The sequence below is a fragment of the Lissotriton helveticus genome, chromosome 4_1, assembly GCF_964261635.1.
Source record: "Lissotriton helveticus chromosome 4_1, aLisHel1.1, whole genome shotgun sequence".
NCBI lineage: Eukaryota > Metazoa > Chordata > Amphibia > Caudata > Salamandridae > Lissotriton > Lissotriton helveticus.
Window position 1 is genome coordinate 1,459,896,691 of NC_136063.1, and position 22,026 is coordinate 1,459,918,716.

Consider the following 22,026-nt stretch of genomic DNA (forward strand, 5'->3'; position numbering starts at 1 on the left):
CGATATCTAGGGCAGTGGTGGGTTCGCGACCCCTCCCGAGCCCAAGCTTTACTGTGATTGCCCAAAAATATTAAATAGTAAAACAAGGGGGGCCACACAACCCCGCTTCTTAAAAAACATTTTTTTTGTTTAAAGCCGCCTTCGCGCGAGAGGCCCAGCCCCCACCCTGCACCACTCTGCCAACACGCCCCATGGCATGTTTTAAGTTGGTGAATTAATTCCCCTTGAATACTGAGGGTCCCTGGGGGCCAACTAGCCCACCAGGTACCTCCAGTAAGAGCCACAGGGCTGCGTTGCCGAGAGGTGATCTGAGGCCACGCCCCTTTTTACACCTCTCTGCAACGCAGCTCTGTGGTGCTTACTGGAGGTACCTGGTGGGCTAGTTGGACCCCAGAGAACTTAAGGATTCAAGGGGCCTTAATCCCCCAACTTAAAACGTGCTATGGGGCGCGTTTGTACAGTGGTGAATGGAGGGGGTGGGGTCTGATGTGACATGTGTGCAAACACGCCCCGTGGCACGTTTTAAGTTGGGGGATTAAGTACCCTTGTATCCTGAGAGTCCCTGGGGGTTAACTAGTCCACTAGGTACCTCCAGTAAGCACCACAGGGCTGCGTTGCAGAGAGGTGGTCCAAGGCCATGCCCCTTTTTACACCTCTCTGCAACGTAGCTTTGTGGCGCTTACTGGAGGTACCAGGTGGGCTAGTTGGCCCCCAGGGACCCTCAGGATTCAAGGGGACTTAATTCCCAAATTAAAACTCACCACGGGGCATAAATGATGTAATATGTGACATCATCAGCAGTGCATTGCGGGGGCGCGAGTTATAGTTAGCTGAACTAACTAAAACGGCAGAATTTCTCTAGTTTTGTATAAGTGAAATGCCCAACTAACTATAACGTCCCTGAAACCTATGGTTTTTTCAGTGAATATATATATATATATATATATATATATGTATTTGCTGTGAATTGGAATTGTTCAATGTTTCATCTGCACGTGTACTTTATGTTTTTCAAGGGTAATGAACGCAATGTACTTTACATTGATGAGGAACAGCACATACATATAAAAATAATGTAAAAAACTGTTTTAAAAACATAAAATGGATAATTATGTACTGTTTTAAAAAAACACACAAATATATAATTATAAAATGGCTAGTCATTTTGCCATTTCCTTCATATGGAGATGCACAGCCTAGCTGCTTAGGAGCAGTAAAAAAGGATTGGGCACTTGTGAACTTTAAGAAGACACTCTAGACGGTAGGGCTCTATGGCCCAGTAGGAGGCTGCGATGCCTCTGTGGTAGTGCTGTGTACTTTTGTTGTAAGAGAGGATCAATGTGGGTGAATTTGTGATATATATACATATATATTTGTATGTTTTCGCTGAAAACCACTGTTAAATGGAGCTTACGGTTATCTTTGGTTTTAGGCGCTTAGCACTTAAGTAACCACAGTTAAAGTACATGTATGCTTAGGAATTAAAAGCAAAAATGCTGACATTTAATAATATTATTAGTTCTGCAATCCATAAAATGCACACCAGGCATGCAAATGGTAACTCGCACTCCAAATGCAATACTCATAACCTCACCTTGATGTGACTGGCGCAATTACGAAACTTGTAAATAATCTTATGGAAGAGATTACATATTATATTATTCTTAACACTATGAAAGAGATGACTATGAATGCAGTATTATTTATTGGGTTTAGTATGTGTGGTTATTTAATTACTTAGTGCTTTTAGGAGTTGTTACTTATTGGTATAAATATTGTGATGGCATAAGCATTGCTTTTGGTGTGCTAGTAAAGCCAGTCCCAGGGTCCATTTTTTGGGTTCACCAAACCACACAGGTTTGTCTGCCCTTGTTGGATCTCTTGCTAGTCTGTGGGTGGAGTATATGGACCCCAAACTCTGCAGGTAGTCCAAACATGTCTAAGATCACCAGCTCTGAGCTAAAATTAGCAGACCACAGAGGGGGCCCAACATGGCTACAGGAGCCCTTTCCAAAGATCACAGACCCCGGGGTAGACTTTGTGGACTATTGAAGTCACTCTAGGATTCACATAGCCTCATGCAAGACCCCAAACCCTTCAAAACAAGTTGTTTCTATTTTGACCTAAACAGGATAGAACCCCTCACCATCTAGCACATGCACTGTGTTAACCACCAACTGAATAGTGACTTTCTCAGTGCACACCCATAAAGAAAACAGAACTGGTAGGGTGTGTTTAAAATTACCCCATCCCTAGATATAATAACCAATAAAAAGTAAATATCAGGCATAATGAAAAACTGGCCAAACAAAGCACTAGTCTAAATGAAGGTGATGGTCATGGACCAGGTAACCAAAAGCAAGTTCAGTTTCTAAGTGCAAATGTAACACTGAATTAGGAAAAACCTCTGTGTTTATGATTGTTGGTCATGAGTGAATCCAGAAATATGAAGGAAGAGATTTAGGCGATGTTTAGTAATTGAAAGACCTAACATGTTGGACACATTGTGGCTATTGAAAACTACTGATGTTTAGGTGTTGCTTGTAATATTGATCTACTCTTTCAGAACCATCACAACAAGTTTCCCTGAAAAAGACAACTCCGCTAGAGAACACCACCTGTCAATTAGGGTTCTACTAAGCTGATGCTACAGAATTTACATAAATAATGGAGTTAGCACAAATTGAGACCGACTCATAACAGGCACTAATGGAAAAATGAACGCAATTACAGTTTGTGTCCAATGTATCATTCACTCATAGCTCTTAAGTAGCCTTTTTGAGTCTAACATACACCATAAAGTGGTATCTGTGTGCTATTTACTTCATGAGAAGTGTGCACAAATACTATATTTCTAAATGTAGACAGTATTATATTTTCAAATATTTTATCATGAATTTTCCATGTAACACACCATTTAATATATTTGTTGTGTGATTCAACTGCCACTTTATGTTTTAGCACTTGACCATATGATGTTAGAGCAGTATCTAATAATAGTACACCAAAATGACTCAATTAGTTTATATTGTAAATAAACGTCACCTGTCAGAACTGTTATAGATGAGTCATCTCTTCCAGCTTCCTCAAGTGCTTGTATTAGTTCTCTTACCATCTGTTACAAAATGAAAAAAGCCTCATCAGTCATAGCAAAAGCCGAAACTCTTAGATTTTTGAGGCTTCTAGTTGTCAGTGTTCAATGGTATTACTTTTGTTGGAATAACACCTTAGAATGTACAGTAATTGTGAAATCGTTCACCAACTGTAATTGTTGCTTTTTTATGTTTACTTTCATGGTTAATTTTTGAGCGCTTCTTATACTTACCGAGTAACAAAGGCATTGCATGGTAAATCCTGTTTCCAGGGTGAAGGCGTAACTGCCCAATGTGTAGACCCAAGGTATAGACCTACACCTATGCATTGATTAGATTTTATCACATTTTCACCATTCTCAAAATTCTCTGGTGTAGCCTATAGAAGTTTAGGATTTTCATGGCTTGCCAAGTGTATACCTTTTTCGCTTAAATCAAGTTCTATGGATTGTCTGCAATTTGTAAGAGAAATGGAATATGAATTTACACAATGTTTCATGTCTCGTTTTTAATTTAGATAGCACACTTTCAACACTTACTACACCTCATTGTAGCAAGGTCATTGCAAATATTAGCGAAAAGGCACAAAGTGGCAGCTTTGTGGATGTTTACCACATTTGCTTTGTCCTCTCCCATGAAGCATGTACAGGAATGTATTTTTTCCCACCTCTTAATAAATAGGCCTAATAAATCTGTACATTGTGCTCACGTGGGACCTTGCTGGAGTGGGAGGCAGCCCAGCGTGCCTTGGAGGGCCCGCGATGACAGGAGTAGTGGGTGAGCCTGAGGCCAGGCCTGCGGTGCCCCGCTTTGCCTCCCTCCCGCTCCACGTACCGCCAAAAAACACCACTGCGGCCCGTGGATTGCTGCCTCACCGGGCTGATCGGGGGACCCGTGCCGTAACTACAGGGTGAGTGACGATAGCCGCTGCAACACTTTGACATACGTGAGGGGACATGGATTGTGGTGGAGGCTTGGCCTAGTCAGCGGCTTCTCCCCGCCCAGCGCCTACCCTTCACTGAGAGTCCGAGTCCCCTGCCGTCTTCTGAGTACCCATCTGTCTACTAATAAACGCTCGATCCCTCTCTAAAAACAAATATCACATCTACGACCTTCTCACAGATGCAAAACTAGACATACTATTCATAACTGAATCATGGTTGGAAGATGATATGGCTCCAGTCCTGCATGAAGGCGTTCCTCTAGGCTATCAAAAGATCACCCAAAATCTTATAGGCAAAAAAGTAGGTGGTCAACCTTTTGTGCTCAGGCAAAAATTACATATCACTAAAGTTGATGACATCTCCATAAAGAATTATGAGGCTCTTCGAACAAGATGCAATCCTACACCGTCTTCCTCCTTTAACTTCCTGCTCCTTTACAGACCTCCACCTAGCAAGGCAACATTCCCAGATGCACTTCTAGACACAGTTTTAAATCTGATAACATATTACACTCCAATAATCACTGGCCTAGATGCACTGAAACTGCATCAGATTGACCACAAACCCACATACATTGCTGGACATATCCTAGATGTCCTTTCTGCTAAAACTGAACTAGTTACCTTTCAAACTATTACTCCAGTCACGTGGTCGGACCACCACTTGCTTGCTTTCCAACATAAAAGAACAATAAGCGACTCGCCTAAAATTACCTCACATCCATCCACCTATCTGACGTGGAGCAAACTCAATTTGGAACACTCAGAAACACAACTAACATCCAGTACAAATCTGGAAACAATAAATTATGTTCAAAATCTGAGTGTCTACAGGAAACTTTTTGATATCCTGATACCACACAACAGAACAAAAGATAAAAAGCGCCTTGGAGAAGCATAGAAATGAAAGACACAAAACAACAAATTAGAAAGCTGCAACAAACCTGGCTCAAAACAAATGCCAAACAAGACAAACTTCAACTACAGAAAATTAACAGATTATACAAGTCAGCTGTCAAAAAAGCTAAGAAAATGTACTATTCAGACAGAATTCAAAATTCTAAATGTGCAAATGAAGAATTCTATAAAATTCTCAATGAATTTCACAAACCAAATTACCTAGAAGGAACTCATCCTGTTACTCAAGATTTCACAGACAAACTGGCAAATCATTACACGGACAAAGCAGTCATATTGGACTTGTACTTAATACAGAAACAAAGCACCAGCACTAACCCTTGTACAAAACAACAATCCAAGAATACTCTAACCCAGCCTCTCCATTCCTTCCAACACATCTTACACGATAAATGTATTGACCTGGTCACATCAAGCAGGCCTGTCGGCAGCCCTTCGAGCCCCTGTCCACCACAAACTTTCAAGTCAATTATTTTACCAACCTCTACTGCCACTCCAGTAAGAAGAATCATTAACCATTCCTTAACTACAGGAATATTTCCAGAACAAATCAAAAAGTCACACATATGCCATTTACTGAAGAAAACAAACTTGGACCCGCCAAACCCTGACAACTACAGACCCATTACAATGGATCTTTCCTGGGCAAACTGATAGAAAGAGCAGCGCTCACCCAGATGTCACAATTCATTGAAGAGAATGACATACTTTCAGACTTCCAAACAGGATTTCATCTGAGAAGAGGCACTTAATCTGCCCTCCTTGCCATGAGGGAGGACCTGAAGAATACAGTAAACCGCAACGGGGTTGCTGCGCTACTCCTCTTGGACCTCTCAGCTGCCTTTGACACGGTTGATCATGACACTCTGAAACAAAGCCTCTATGAAGCCGGCATAGAGGAAACTGGTCTAGAGTGGATTGCTTCCTACCTTCGAAACAGAACTAATGTCATCCATACCCCAATTTCCTTTTCCAAACCATACTCCGCAAACGCAGGGGTCCCTCAAGGCTCTATCATCTCGCCCATGCATTTCAACATCTACATGAAGTCATTACCAGAACTGATCAACCAATTTCACCTCACATGCTATAACTATGCAGATGACATACCAATACTCCTTCAACTGGAATGCCCCAAAGACATTGGAAAAGCCCCAATTTTCAGATGTCTCAGGGATGTTGATCAGTGGATGATTTGGAGCAGTCTCAAATTGAATGCTTCCAAAATGGAAATACTCACCTGTGGCTATTGGAAACATTATGACCCGCTTGCCGCCTGGCCTGATGATCTGGGATCACCGCCTAAAGCATCGAAGGAAGTAAGAAACCTTGGCGTGACCATGGACTTCAAGCTATTGATGAAGGCCCAAGTCTACAAACTAGCAAGATCAAGCTTTGTCTCCCTTGTTCTGTCCAAACTCGATTACACCAAAAGTCTCTATCACGGATCACCTTTAACAACCATGTAAAGACTACAACGGATTCAGAACTCAGCTGCCAGACTACTCTTGCATATCAAACCCTGAGACCACATCTCACCTGCCTTGAAAGCACTGCATTGGTTACCGGTTGCCAAAAGATCCACGTTCATGCTACTTTGTATCACCTGTAAAGAAAAACATGGAATGGGGCCGCTCTTAATCAGGAATAAAATCAGCAAACACATTCAACAAAGGAACCTCCGCTCTACAGGGGCATCTTGCCTCAAAATCTCAAGATACAAGAAAAAAAACATGGGTGGCACATCGATCTCTGTTCAAGCAGCCAAACTATCTTTACCTCCCAACATAAGATCCACCGACAACCACCTTGTCTTCAGAAAACTACTCAAGAATTGGATCTTTCCCACATAAGCATCACACACAAACAGAAATTTACAGCATATCCCTCTGTATATAACCATTTATTTTCACTATAGATATGTACCTATCTTTGTGTATTGCTTTGTATAAATATGTAGCATAATTATGTTGATTAAAAAAAAAGAATCTTCTTTGGCCTACATGTACTTGCTTCCATTGTGCATCTATGTACCTCCATGTACTTGGATCTGTGTGTCTGTTACTTTTCTCCTGAAAAAGCATATCCAATGCACTACCTTATTTCTCATCCTGTACCTCTATCAATATGTTTAATCCACATATACTTACCTCTTTATGCATCAATATACTTTCAATGTACTTATGGATCTATATATTTATCACTTTCTTCTAATTTGGCATTTCCGAAGCACTACCCTACCTCTCAGCCTATAATTCTCCCAATATATCTTCTAGCCCAACTTTCTGACTCATCCCAAACTACTTTCTACTATTCTTTCCAATGCACTACCCCATCTCTCACCCTATACATCTATCAATATATCCTCTACACCCACTCTCTCATTTATCCCAAACACCGTACCACTACTATGATGCCTAAAACAACCCTCTCTAGACTCTCTCCTACTCTACCATTTCTTGCATTATCTGACACCTCTTTTTTGCTGTACTGATCCCCCAAAATAAACCTCTCTAAACTCTTCTCTCTGACTCTTCCCCTCCAAAAACCCTTTTTACTCATCCAAAAGCCTCCTCCTACTGCTATGTCTTAAAAAAAATCATTCACTCTTCTATCCCTCCACCATCCTTTTCAATCAAAATAACAGACTAACATGTTCACTTCTCAAATTCCATATTCCACTATACTAACTCACCACTAATCCTTTATGGGTTCCAGAGTAGCGCGTGCTACTCCCTTTTCCACCCCTCCCCAACCCTTCTCAATCCAAATAACTGGCTAACATATCCATCACTCAAATTAATTTCATGTTTCACCATAGTAATTCAGCACTGATCCATATGAGTTCCATAGTAGCATGCTACTCGTCAAAAAAGCGCTTCAAACCCCATCAGGGGTAGCAAGCGCTATATAAATACAAACCTCTTTCCCTCTCTTATCCCATCACCTACCCTTCTCTATCCAAATAACTGAATAACATAGCCACCACTCAAATAACTTCATATTTCACTATACTAATTTTCAACATTAATCCTTTATGGGATCTGGAGTAGTGTGCTACTTGCCAGAAAAGCGCATCAACACCCGTCAAGGGTAACAGGTGCTATATGAATTATGAATGCAAACCATTCAACTTCTATCCCTCCGCTATCCTTCTCACTCCAAATAACAGACTAATATCCACCACTCAAATTACTTTCATTTTCACAATACTAATTCGCTACTAATCCTTTATGGGTTTCCAGAGTAGCGTGCTTCAACACCCCATCAGGGGTAGCAAGCACTATATAAATACAAACCTTTTTTCCCTCTTTTTTCCTTGTGCTATCCTTCTGAATCTAAATACCTGACTAACCTATCCACCACTTAAAATGTACTTGCATGTTTCACTATACTAATTCTACACTAATTATCTATGGGTCCTGGAGTAGCGTGCTACTTGCCCATAAAAAGCGCTACGACGCCACGTCAGGGGTAGTAAGTGGTATACAAATGCAATTACAATACAATACACTACGATCTACTCACCCCAGAGGGACCATCTGAAGGCCTGGAGGCCCAACATCACTACCCTGACCTCGAGGAGCCACAAGCCCCAGTCCACAGACCTGCGTGCGGGCTGGACCTGCCCCCCTTCATTGCGAATGCAGCCCATACCATGCTTTGAGACATCTTGACCTACTTGTACAGTGCTGGGACATTCCATATGCCCCCTTGGGGACTGGCACGATGCTGCGATGCTACAGAGGTGGTGGGGAACCGCCTGATCTATCTCCTGGCCTGGGCTTTGCAAAATACCAATGAGCCCCCTCCCACCCCTTGACGTTGCATTGGGTGACACGACCCAGTCGAGCCTTACTGCTGTGCAGCTCTTTCCATGTCTGTGGCCTTCGATTGGGGTAATCAATGTCTTGCCCTGTACCTCCAAGGAGCCTTGCACTGATAAGGGCCACGCTTTGCTCTCCTGCAGGACACGTGGAGTCTCCACCGGGCTCCCCCCTTTCGCATATCAACTCTTCCACTTAAATACTGCCAGCTCCCCTCCGCTAGGAACTGGGGCCCACAACCTGCATGGCATCTCCCCCTGATCGGCAACATTAACTGTGCCTATCCGTCAGCAGGCGAGCCGGAATTAATTTTGCTGCAAAGCAAGTGCAGCTGATCCTGAGAGAGAGGTGGAAAGGCCACCAAGGTGCAAGTAGTGAGGGGCCTTGGTACAGCAATTAAACATGCTGGGATGTTTTCCACCTTCCTAACAAAGAAGGTGGCGAAGTCCTCACGCTGCTGATCCGACATGATCAAAGGAGCTGTTGATGTCTTCCATGATTTAACCGCATGCGCGCATGCGGTTTTCCCGCTGCGCGCTGCGTTTTTTGAAAAGCCGCGTTACATGACGAGCTCAGCGCGCCATCAGCGTGCGAGCGCCGTAACTCATGACGAGCTGAGCTCGTCAAGAGCGCCGACGTGGTTAAGGTCTGTAGGTATCAAGAAAATACTTTTTGCCAGATTGCAACTCTCCCTAATTTCCTTTGCATAGAAAGCTGCCCGTTCTGATTGGATGAACCTGTGGTAGTTTTTAATAGCAGCCTGATAGCGCCCCTTTGAGACCGGGTCGTAGTCCCGTCTCCAAGCCTGCTCCAGCCTTTTACATGCTTTGAGCACAGTCGACAGTTTGTCATTATACCAAGGGCTAGATTTAGAGCTATGATTCTTAGACCACTTGGCAGGAATAAGTGTGACCAGGGGCTTGAGAATCCAGTCACATAGCACTTTATTAGCATCCTCCAGGTCAGCAGGCAGACTGGGAATATTTGTAGAGAGAATGGCGTTGAATTGATCCCAATTCAATTTACGCCAAGGGCGCTTAAAGAAGGACTTCTGACCTACCATCCGGGAGGGTCCTGCCCCCGGAGTGACATGGAAACTAGGTAATGGTCAGACCAACACACCAGGATAGGGGTGTGGACTGTGAGGGAAGGAAGATTAGAGAAGACAGGGTCCAGCAAATGGCCAGCGGAGTGGGTAGGACCTGAAACCAGTTGGATTAACTGACAGGCTGCAAGGTCCGCAATGGAATTAGCCATTTCCGTGTCCAAAGGGCTGTCTAGATGCAGATTCAGATCCCCGATGACACTAACATTGGCAGCACTCATAGCCAAGGAACTGGCTGCCTCAATGAGTGCTGCCCTAAACTCTTTGGACGGCCCTGGTGGTGGATGCACCAGCAACCCCGACATGGTGTAATGAGGGCTAAAGGAGATCCCAAAACACTAACACCGACAGTCAGCCACAGTCTCTTTCACAAATGTGAAGGTGTAACAAGATTTAAAAATGACTGAGATTCCACCTCCTCTCGACTCTCTATTAAGGGTCAGGATGCTGCAGCCCTAGGAGAGCGCAAGGCCAGGCTCAGAAACCATAACATCAGAGAGCCATGTCTCAATTAGAAAAAGGACGTTGTGGTGGCGTCGTGGCCCAGGAATCAAAACCGCAATATTTGCAGCAGAACGGGCCCTCAGGCAGACCGCAAGATGGATTACTGCAAACGCTCACCAGTTTTATAACAGCTAGCAGGTCTCTACAGGAATATGTCTGCATACCCCCTGCGGAACTGGGAGCATCTCTTGCATCTGGTGACAATCTGGCACCGACAGGTGCAGACGGGCTTGCCTTTGGCGCACCGCCGGCACGCACGCTACGCACGTCCTCTGCACTTCGGCGCCATCGCCTCCTTTTGAATCCCCATGCTGGTCCCATTCCTAACGACTAGACCACCCTACAACATATAAAAAATGGTATGTCCTTTACAGTAATGTAAAGCTCCCTGCCCTAGAGCTCCATAGACCTTTCTTAGGGGAGACTTACATATATCTTTAAGAGAAGTGGGGGCTTTGCTATTAGCTGTAATGGCCAAGTCAAATTAGTAGGGTAAACACTGTTTTTTCATTCTGCAGTGTCAGGTTGGAAACCATTTTGTCTTTTGTCCTACTCAGGATGGCACAAGCAGTGCTGCAGCGCTTGGTGAACACTCTGCCTTACATGCCCTGGGTACCATATACTAGGGACTTATAAGTAGGTCAGTACTTGTCAATTGGGTGTATCTACTTCACATATCTTTTGTATACAGATAGAACTCTGGCACTGGGGTCTAAATATGGGGCCTCAGTGCACTCCCAGAATCAAAAACCAGCACCATCAGTCCAAAAATGTGGGAGCAAAAAGGGATTTCCTTACAGAGTACAATTTATTATCAATAGTATTCCCTAACTATGGGTACTCGGTGATCAATTCAATATTAACCATTAAAAGGCAGGTGTAATTTTGGTCTCTGAAGGCCTATTTGTGTTTTTGACAGAACAATAAAATTATCACCATATGCTAGATGAGTTATCGTTTACAATCCAAGCATCAGGAGTACAGCATCAATATAGATAAGGCATTCTGGCAGGTCTTGCATATATAAATAGAACAACAAAGAATCCAAAACATATCCCTGTTTTAGGCCATCTGCTGTTTTTATTTTGTGGGTAAGATTATTACCATCAGACAGCTTTACTTGAACCCATGTGTATTTCATTTATAAAGTAAATTAGTCTCTGATCAATACCCCACGAATGTTGCTTTCTCCAGAGGCGATTCAGATCAACTTTACCGAAGGCAATTGAATAGTCAATAAAACAAATAAAGCGCTGATGATTACAATTCCTGGATAAAGCTTTATTTGATAGATTGGTCAAAGCTTATATATTGTCAATTGTAAAGCAATTTGGCCTCGAGCCTTTTTGGGGAAGATTTTAGAAGTCTCCTTTCAACTACCCAGAGAATGAGGTTTTGTAATAATCACAATATAACACGGATGACAATAATAATAATAATAATAATAATATTTGCAAGCAGCTTCCCATCAGAACAATTTATCATCATAATCTCTTTATTTTGGTTTTATGACATAAAAGAACAATTGTCAAATAAAATAGTTAAACGATCATCGGTGACCTAAGTTTGACAGCTTCATTTAAACAAGCATTTACAATGCAACGGTTTTGCCTTTGGAAAAGTTAGAGCTATTGGCATTGTAAATGACAACATTTGTATTTATCTGTTGGTTTTGAAAACAGATAAATAAATGGCATTGTCATTTACAATGCCATTAGCTTAATCTCTCGCAAAGCTTTCCCCCATCCAGCAAATGCCGCCAAATTACTTCTTCAGTCGTTTCTGTTAAGTTTCGATTAAGATAACATTAAAGACTATGGGGATCAAGCACCAATTGCTCACATCATAATGTATTACATATTAAACAGTAGCAGCGACTCTACCTATGGTAGAATATGGACCAGCGAACTTTAACCCTGACTTCCACATATGCAAAAAATGTGTTCAGTAAAAATTACAGAGCACTACACACCAAAAGAGCATTGAAGTGCCTATGAAGGTTTTGACAATGTACGAGTTCAAACATGCATGTTTGAATTTTGTATCGGAAATCCTATGTCCCAACAGTCATTTGTCTGACAACATAAAATAATGCGAAAAAACACGCTAAACCAGAAAAAAGCAGTATATAAAGAAATTACATACAGTTCCCGATTAAAATGCTATTTTTCGGAATTATGGACTGCAAAGTCATTCCATATGGAATACACTTGCGAATGAGGATCATTGTTTTATTGCTTTATCATTTTTAAATACCGCGTCTTAAAATTATATAAACGTGATTTGCGACTTCCTTTCGCTAACAAATATGTGTGGGCAATAAATGCGGCTGCAATGCAAGTTATGGTAAACTGTAAATGTCTGTCAGAGATAACTCAGGGTATTTAAATACGGAACCTGTCAAAATGGCAATACTGTCATGAGCCGCAACAAGTTTCTGAACTCGAACCAAATATGCTGTAACTAGGAGGGGTAGAAATTGTTCCCGCTGCAAAATTAAACCGTACGGCCAAATGCATCTATAACATGTTAACTTGCAAACGCAACAATGAAACAGGCAGATGCTGAAAAGCCCTGCTAAATCAATGCGAGTGAAGCGCAGTTCTGAAAATCAGACTCCTGGATGCTTTACTCATCGGAGATGCTGAGACTATTATCAAGTATCCTGCACGTACATGTAAAGATGGCATGTCCATGGAACAAATATATTGTGTTGGAAGCACGTTTAAACTCGCGGCGCATTAGACAAGGATTGCTGCTGCTTTAAAGGCGCTGGTGTAGCTATGTGCGTAAATTGCTACAATGCCATAGGTCCTCCATGCCAGAACGGATTTACATTAAAGCAACAGCTATTCTGTTATTTTAATGATATTAGTATCAACACATGGCCCAGGGAGTGATACACCAAGCCACAATGGCTCTTCCCACATACGCGTCGTTTGCGACTACTGATGTTCTTCCATGCGGAAAATTAATTTTGCACAGAAAAGTAAAAGTGGAAACAAAAAAACGACGGCGAAGAACGAAAGCTACATAAGCGCAAGAGCCTTTGGCATGGAACATGCAGAGCATAACCCCTTGCACTTCTGCAGTCTGAGAAGGTTGGCAGGTTTCACGGTAGAGAAAGTAGTGGTCTTTGAGGGGGGTTCAGTTGTACAGATGCAAGTGATGTATGGGCACACTAAAGCTCACTTGCACCCCTGTGAGTGAGAATTTCTCCTGCACGACAGCAAGCTTTCAGTGGACCTCTTTATACAGTGGAACTCAAAATACATGTGCCGTCACCTTTAACGCGCGAGCACCGCCACCGGCCCAGTGCTCAGCTCTACTGGAAGACCAGAGCTTCACATGCACACAATGACTAGTGCATGTGAAGTCAACGCATACAGTGAAGGCCTTTAATCGGCATGAACATATATCCACCAGTTCGCGAAAAATACAAAAGTAAACAAAAGAATTACCGGTTTCCCTACCCCCAACAGCATCCCCTCAAGGGCCCCGAACCCACCAGCGCGGGAGGGAGACGGCAGAGACATATCCCATAGACGCGACATTTAAACGGGCCGAGTCCCATTAAGCAGCTAAAAAAGGGTGGAGGGGGACAAATATGTCGGCGGTTGAAAAAATTAACCCATGAGAGGCCTGAGCTGCCACGGCTTTCTTAAAGCGGCCCGGCCTCCCCTACGACCAGGACGCCGACGTATCACGATGGATTAAGACACGGCAAGCAATGTTTTATAAGACACTAACCCAATCGCTGTTTAACAAAAAGCGAAAACTCAAAACGTTACATACAATAAAAAAAATAAAACTACAGAACCTAGTTCCCCTTCAAATGAGGCCCCCAGCAGCCTCTTACCTGCATCACCTCTGGAAAACGGGGCTCCCAGCTTCCCAGCATGCACCGCGAGCAGGGCTCCCCTGGCGCCGCCTGAGTCCTGGCTGAGGGAGAGAACAGCAGGCCTGCCTGAGGGGGAGGAGTTTTTTGTTTCTGCCCTGCTGCAGTTTAAATCGTACTTGGAAACGAGAAAAGGCTTTTTCAGTGTTTATTTAAAATACGAATATCTCTAGTCAGGAGAGGTCCGACTGCTGGGCAATGGTGCTTTCAAAGTAGAATCGGGCTTGCCAAGAGTGGTACGCGGATCCTTTAAAAGCAGGACGGCCCTACGCACCTGCCTTTAAGAACAGTTGTTGGCAGCGAGTTCACTAGAAACGCTGTGGACTGCACACGGATAGCCTTTTGGTGCAGCGTGACTTTGTTTCAAAGTCTCCAGGTTTTCCGCTTTTATTGTAAATAGTGCGCGTCAAGCTAAGAAATTAGGTATATGTATTATAACGTTTTTAGTTGCTTTATCGCACAAGTAGCAGTGGTTTCAGATCTAGTATTTCAGAGCTTCTGGGGTATCGTGGTGCACGCCGTAAAGTCCTTCAATGCCTCGCCTATGTATAGGAAGCGCTATAAACATTTACATTATTATGGATTTCTTCTAAAGGAAGCCTACATAGTCTGATTTCACCCCGCCAGTTTATCTTCTGTATGTGGCAAGTAATTAGCATTTTTAATGACATGGCAGGGAGCGTTGTCGCGCTTGAATAATGAAAACAAGTCAGGTCCCGGGCCGGGCTGTGATTGGCTGACGTCACGGGGGTGTCCCGGGCCGGCAGCCAATCACAGCGCGGCCCGGGAATGACGTCACGGGGGTGTCCCGGGCCGGCAGCCAATCGCAGCGCGGCCCGGGACAAAGGGGCGGGGCTTAAAAAAAGCACCAGAAACGCCCCCGAATCGCGTTTTCGTGAGAAAGCGCGATTGACAGCCTCTGTCTCCCAATGGCTAGCCTCCATTTATGGAGCTAGCCAATGATAGACAGAGGCGGGTCATCACCCCACATAGAAATCAAGAGGTTTTGCTAGCGCATGCGTACTTCGTACGCATCGCTAAGGCAAAACCTAAAAACAAGTAACATAAAAACAAATATGTCCAGTTGAATACATTTGAAAATATATTAAGGCCAGCCTGAATTGTGTAAAATTCAGTACTTTTAGCAGGGGAAATATAAACTTAAAGCATAAAACCCACAAAACATCATAATGTGCATTCCGTCCTGATTCGAGTTTAGGTCAGGTGGACTCATGTTTTTCTCCTGCATCCACCCATTTGGAATGGCAAGTACACAATGTACTAAAATGTAACCTAAACCTGGATAAAAGAAAACGATGATTCAAATTTGGCAAAAATATCAAGTATAGTTTGATGAGAGATTTGTTTTTTAAGGAGGACATGGGCACGAACAGTCGTTTGATTTAATGTCCTGGATTCTCTTATGTCACGTTTATGTGATACACGTTTATTTTTGGTCCAGCTCAGATTCGATTTCTTAATAACTTCAATAGTATTAGGATGTTCTGGCTATGCTAAGGTTCTAAAAGCCGTCTTAACATAGGTCAGCTCGGGAATTCTGGCTGCCCAATTGAGGTCCATGCACTCACTGAGAATGGCTCGATTAAGCCCAGGTTCAACTTCAATCCGAACATAGTCACCTCAACAAAGGTAGTCGAAAGGCAAGCACATCTGAGCCACAACCGTACCTAACTATTCATGCACAATATGGGGTGAAACACTTTCAGGTACACAAAACAGACATCTAATGAAGTTGTTTTCAACATTTTGTAACAGAAAAATATCTACGTAACTCCAAATGCTGCTTACATATTAGACTGCAAAGCACATTTGGCCAAATATATCTTAGTCATTGATTTTACCAGTTCATTCTACAATCTTGGGGCATAACCAAGTACTGCGGAAACAGACCTTGTGAGCAGATGTTTTTTTTATATTAAAAGTGCGGACCATAATCCACCTTGATCAACCTGCGCTCCCAGGTAGGGAAACAACGATAAACTGCAAATGTCATACCCTTGTACCTGATACTTTTTTGATTTAGTTCTTCTGGAGTCTATATTCATAATGTGGGATTTTGTTCAAATTAGCAGTGAGTTTTAAAGAGTTCATGAAGCCTACATAGGATCCCACTAAATGTTTAAGGCCAACGCGGTTCTTGCTATCGCGACTGTATCATTGGTGTAAAGTATTGTCCGGACCACTCTAAATTCCCACTCGTGGCATGTCCTGGCATTCTTTAAGCAAGGTATCCTCCTATTTGTTAATATACAATGTAAATAAAAATGGGGCTAGAATGGATCCTTGTCACCCCCCCCACTTAATCTCAAAATCCTTAGTGCAACTGTCATTCACACTCTATCTTTTTGATATTCATGTGCATGTTAAGTAAAAAATGAATAATATCCAAATATTCATATTTGAAGTGTACGTAAGTCCATGACGGCTATGTGTACAGTGTCCCGCTAGGCCATAGTATATTATTTATATGGAAATACAAATTTAAGCACTGGTCAAGTGTACTCTGTCCACACCTAAAACCCTATTGCAGACCCAATAGTATATGGTTGTCTTCCATCAAGGCCATAAGCCTATTTAGGATCGCCCACCCTATCACTTTTACTATTGAATCTATAAGTGGAAGGACCGCATCAACCAGACTGGAGGAGGCATCGCCATTGTACACAAAAACACTATCCACATCACGATCAACCCCGACGACACCTTCACCGCCGCCGAACACCTCCACTTCCAGATACACACCGATCCCAAGACCACCCTCAGAGGCACCCTCATCTACAGACCCCCGGGACCATGCACACAATTCAGCGAAGACATCGCAGACTTCATCAGCCCATACGCTCTCCCCTCCGCCGACTACATCCTCCTAGGGGACCTCAACTTCCACCTGGAGAACAACAAGGACAGCAACACCACCACCCTACTGGACAACCTCGCCAACCTCGGACTCAAGCAACTGGTGAACACCCCCACCCACTACGCCGGCCACACACTTGACCCTGTCTTCTCCTCCAGCAAGCACATCTCCTTCAGCCACTACACCAGACTCCACTGGACTGACCACAGGTGCATCCACTTCAGCTTCAGAAGAACAACGACCCACCACCACCCGCAACAGATTCCTCGCAGAAACTGGAGCAAGATCACCACCGAGCAGCTCACCACCTCCCTCTGCCAGAACCCTCCCGCACAGCACAACGGACCCCAACGAAGCAGCCAGCAACCTCACACAGTGGCTCACCAACTGCGCAAATGACCTCGCACCACTGAAGAACCCTCCCAGCAGACCAGGCAGCAAGAAAGCCTCCTGGTTCACCGACGAACTCAAGAACTCCAAGAAGACCTGCCACACCCTCGAGAAAGCCTGGCTCCACGACCAGACCACAGACAACATGACTGCCCTTAAACATGCCACCCGTAAACACCACCAGCTGATCCGCACCACCAAGAAGACAGCATTCACAGAACGACTGGACAACAACGCCCACTACAGCAAGGAACTCTTCAGCATCGTCAAAGAGTTCTCCAGTGCCGTAGACAACAACATCGCCCCCTCGCAAGACATCTGCGAATCACTCGCCTCGTTCTTCCACCGCAAGATCACCGATATACACAACAGCTTCAGCGCATCTACCACGCACCCAACCACCGAACCAACGCCCCCCACCACCCTCTGCACCTGGACCCCGATCAGCACTGAAGACACCACCCGCACGATGAACACCATCCACTCTAGATCGCCAGCCGACCCCTGCCCCCACCACGTCTTCAACAAGGCCGACTCCATCATCGCACCCCAACTCCGGGACGTCATCATCACCTCCTTCAACACCGCCACCTTCCCGGAGACCTGTTGGCACGCTGAGCTCAGCGCCCTCCTGAAGAAACCAACTGCAGACTCCACCGACCTCAAGAACTACCGCCCTATCTCGCTCCTCCATTTTCCTGCCAAAGTCATCAAGAAGACCGTCAACAGACAGCTTGATGCCTTCCTCGAGACGAACGGATCCCTCGACCCCTCGCAGTCAGTTTTCGAGCCAACCACAGCACCGAGACCGCCCTCATCGCAGCCACTGACGACATCAGATCCCTGCTCGACAACGGGGAAACAGCGGCCCTCATCCTCCTAGAGCTCTCTGCAGCATTCGACACTGTCTGCCACCGCACCCTAGTGCAGCGCCTCAGCAACACCGGAGTCCAAAAGAAAGCACTAGAGTGGATCATCTCGTTCCTCGCCGGAAGAACCCAGAGAGTCCGCCTCCCCCCGTTCAGATCCAAGGCCACCGAAGTCATCTGCGGCGTACCACAAGGATCATCACTCAGCCCAACCCTCTTCAACGTCTACATGAGCCCTCTCGCAGCCATCGCACGCAAACACAACCTCAACATCATCTCCTACGCCGACGACACCCAGCTGATCCTATCCCTCACCAACAACCCCACCACCGCCAGAACCAGCCTACACGAAGGGATGAAAGACGTCACCGAGTGGATGAAGAACAGCCGCCTGAAACTGAACTCAGACAAGACGGTAGTCCTCATCCTGGGATCATCGCCCTCCGCCTGGGACGACTCCTGGTGGCCCCCTGCCGTGGGCACCACTCCCAAGTCAACGGACCACGCACGGAACCTGGACTTCAACTTGGACTCCTCCCTCTCGATGACCAGACAAGTCAACGCCGAATCATCATTATGCTTCAACACCCTGCGCATGCTCCGTAAGATCTTCCGATGGATCCCCACCGAAACCAGGAAGACGGTCACCCAGGCACTCGTCACCAGCCGACTGGACTACGGAAACACCCTCTACGCCGGAACCACAGCCAAACTCCAGAAAAGACTCCAGCGCATCCAGAATGCCTCCGCACGACTCGTCCTGGACGTCCCCTGACACAGCCACCTGAGAGACCTGCACTGGCTCCCCGTCAGCAAGAGGATCATGTTCAAGCTCCTCACCCACACACACAAGGCCCTCCACGACATGGGCCCCAAGTACCTCAACAACCACCTGACCTTCTACGCACCCACCCGCCAGCTACGATCGACCAGCCTCGCCCTCGCCCCCGCACCACGCATCCGCAGAGCCACCGCCGGGGGAAGATCCTTCTCCTACCTGGCGGACAAGACATGGAACTCCCTCCCCATCCACCTTTGACTGACTCAGGATCACCTTTCATTCAGGAAGCTCCTCAAGACCTGGCTCTTCGAGCAGTAGCGGACCCCTCCCCCCCCAGCGCCTTGAGACCCTACCGGGTGAGTAGCGTTCTATACAAATGCCCATGTTTGATTGATTGATTGATTAAGTGGAATAGGCCTATAGTAATTGCAATCATGATGGAATGGGACTAGGTATTTGGAATACCCTCTCTTAAAGCAGCATTTATAGTCTGGGTGAGCACTAGAGCCCAGATTCACCGGTCCAATTTATATCAATCAGAAGGGACCCTGTCCAGCCAACCTAAATTCTCTGTTCTTTAATTCTTTGTCAGCTGGACAATTGCCTCCAACACCTTATCCTACAAAAAAGTATTGTTGAGGTACCCTGGGATACCACTGGCTCCGTGACAGGTATAACTATCTCTGTCGAGTTGTAGTCCACTTTAAAATGTTTGACACAAGTCTCTGATGGGATGTGTGAGCATACAGGGTTCCCCTACCCTAGGCGAAAAGTTGATGATTCACTATCTCCCAGAATGGGGAATTGTCCTTCAGAGTACTAGCTTGCGTGAGTTGATCCCAAGCTTCATATCTCAGGTGATTTTTACTCTCTTGTATCGCTTGTTTTATATTTCTGGTGACATACTGCAGCTTCATTTCTTAGTCTGTTTTTTTTCTCATGGCCTTTTCATTTCTTAGTCTGTCTTTTTTCTCATCACCTTCATCAAGTCACAGTGCAACCTAGCACAGTGTTGATCAAACCATGTACATTGTGGAATGTGGGTTTGGAAAATGCTGCTGTGTTAACCTTCTTGTAAAGCTTCATACAAATGACTAACAGTGCTACGCTATTTGAGTTCTCAGAAACACACAGCACAAACTCAGTAGTACAATTAAGAAGCAGGTTGGCATGGAATAACTCAGAAATAACTTTATTCCACTTTAATATGAGACCATGGTTGGTTGATTTCACAGTGCTACTGGTAACTGATAATTCACTTTCTCACCCTTAGTCCTTTCCACTACAAACACAGTTTATGGTGTTGTGGCCACTATGCACATTCCATTAAACCATAAAATGTTTTATCAGCAAAACTAATGATAGAGAAATTTTCAGAAATCTGTTTTTTAGATGGCAGAGATATGCATCCTGTCCAAGCAGGAGCCACAGTCCTAGTCAGGCCAAGTCATATACACACACTAAATTAACCTGTGCTCACACTGTGGTAGCTTGGCACTAAGCAGTCAAGCTTAACTTAAGTAACAATGTGTAAAGTATTTGTGCAACACTTCAAACAGTAAACCAGTGAAAACATCACACAAAAAGATACCACACCTGGTTAGAAGAGTAGAGCTTAATTTATTGAACAAAACAAAGCAGAAATAACAACAATCCAATATGTGATCCTTGAGATATGATTTTTTTTAAATAATATCTTGAAATGTAGTGTTTAAAAGCATAAAGCGCCAACTGTGGCTATCTGGTCATGCTAGACTGGGTCAAATCCAAAAGTTCAGGTCAACTGTGATTGAGTGAGAGTTGGACCAGCCTTTGCCCATTGAAACAGTACCTTGGTCCACGGTTGCATCGAGGACGAGAAGAGAGGAGCAACAGTCTTTGCCTTGGATGCTTTGTTTCATTAAGGGTTTCTACTAGTTTCTTGAATTGTTTTTTACCTGTTCCTATAGGGTAGCAATCTTAGAGTTGGGGGCTCCAACTGGAGTATTCTGAGCACTTTAAAAACTGCTAACATAACATAACAAAGGAGGTGATGCATCATCGTTGATCTTTTAGGATGTAGGCGATGTGTCGTTACTAAGCCGTGCAAATCTGAGATGCGTCGTTGTCGTACCCCAAGATGTAGGAGATGCATCAGCATCGAGTCGCGCATGTCCAGGTTGCGTCAGGAACTGGAGGCGATATGCTACATAGTCGGCAAGGTGATGTCTTTGGTCCTTGCGGCTGCAGCGATGCATCAGCGTCAAGGGCACTGCGCAGTTCCCGTGCCGCGCAATGGCGCCAATGCATGAAATGTTGGTAGTTGCAGCACTTTATACCCACTTCCAAGGGCACAGCACTGGATTGGCACCACCTGGTAGGGCAAGACTCTCAGATGGCAGAGTCTAGGTGCTGTAAGTTGATGGGTTGAAAGTCTTTGATGTCCCAGATACTTCATAACAGGAGGCAAGCAGACAAGCCCTCTGAGTTACTCTAGTTCTGGGTTGGAGAGATGCAGGTCCAGTCCTTCTCACTCCTAGGCAAGAGAGCAGTAGGCAGCATGTCAGCACATAAGAGTGAGAGTCCAGCAGAGTAGCAGTCCACCAGAGTGGCAGTCCTTGTAGCAGCACAGCAGTCCCTCTTCATGGCAGAATACCCACAAGTTCAGAGGTCTACTGAAGTGGTGGTGTCAGAGATCCAGTACTTATACCCAGTTGGGCTTTTGAAGTGAGGGAGATTTCAGACAGGTCTTTGAAACACACAGACTCCCCACCCTTTCTCGCCGACCAATAGAAACCGCGCAACTTGACACAGAAGATTTTACTGCATCAAGAACAATCTA

At 44.7% G+C, this 22,026-nt stretch overlaps 1 protein-coding gene across 1 annotated transcript in view; it reads right to left on the reverse strand.

Moving 5' to 3' along the window:
• The window catches only part of LOC144827556 (enoyl-CoA delta isomerase 2-like), a 957,733-nt gene that overhangs the window by 601,440 nt on the left and 334,267 nt on the right, over nucleotides 1-22,026 (reverse strand). The window contains exon 3 of the mRNA XM_078685819.1: nucleotides 3,046-3,115. Within this exon, the coding sequence (XP_078541945.1) occupies nucleotides 3,046-3,115 (70 nt within the window). The remainder of the gene's footprint in view (nucleotides 1-3,045; nucleotides 3,116-22,026) is intronic.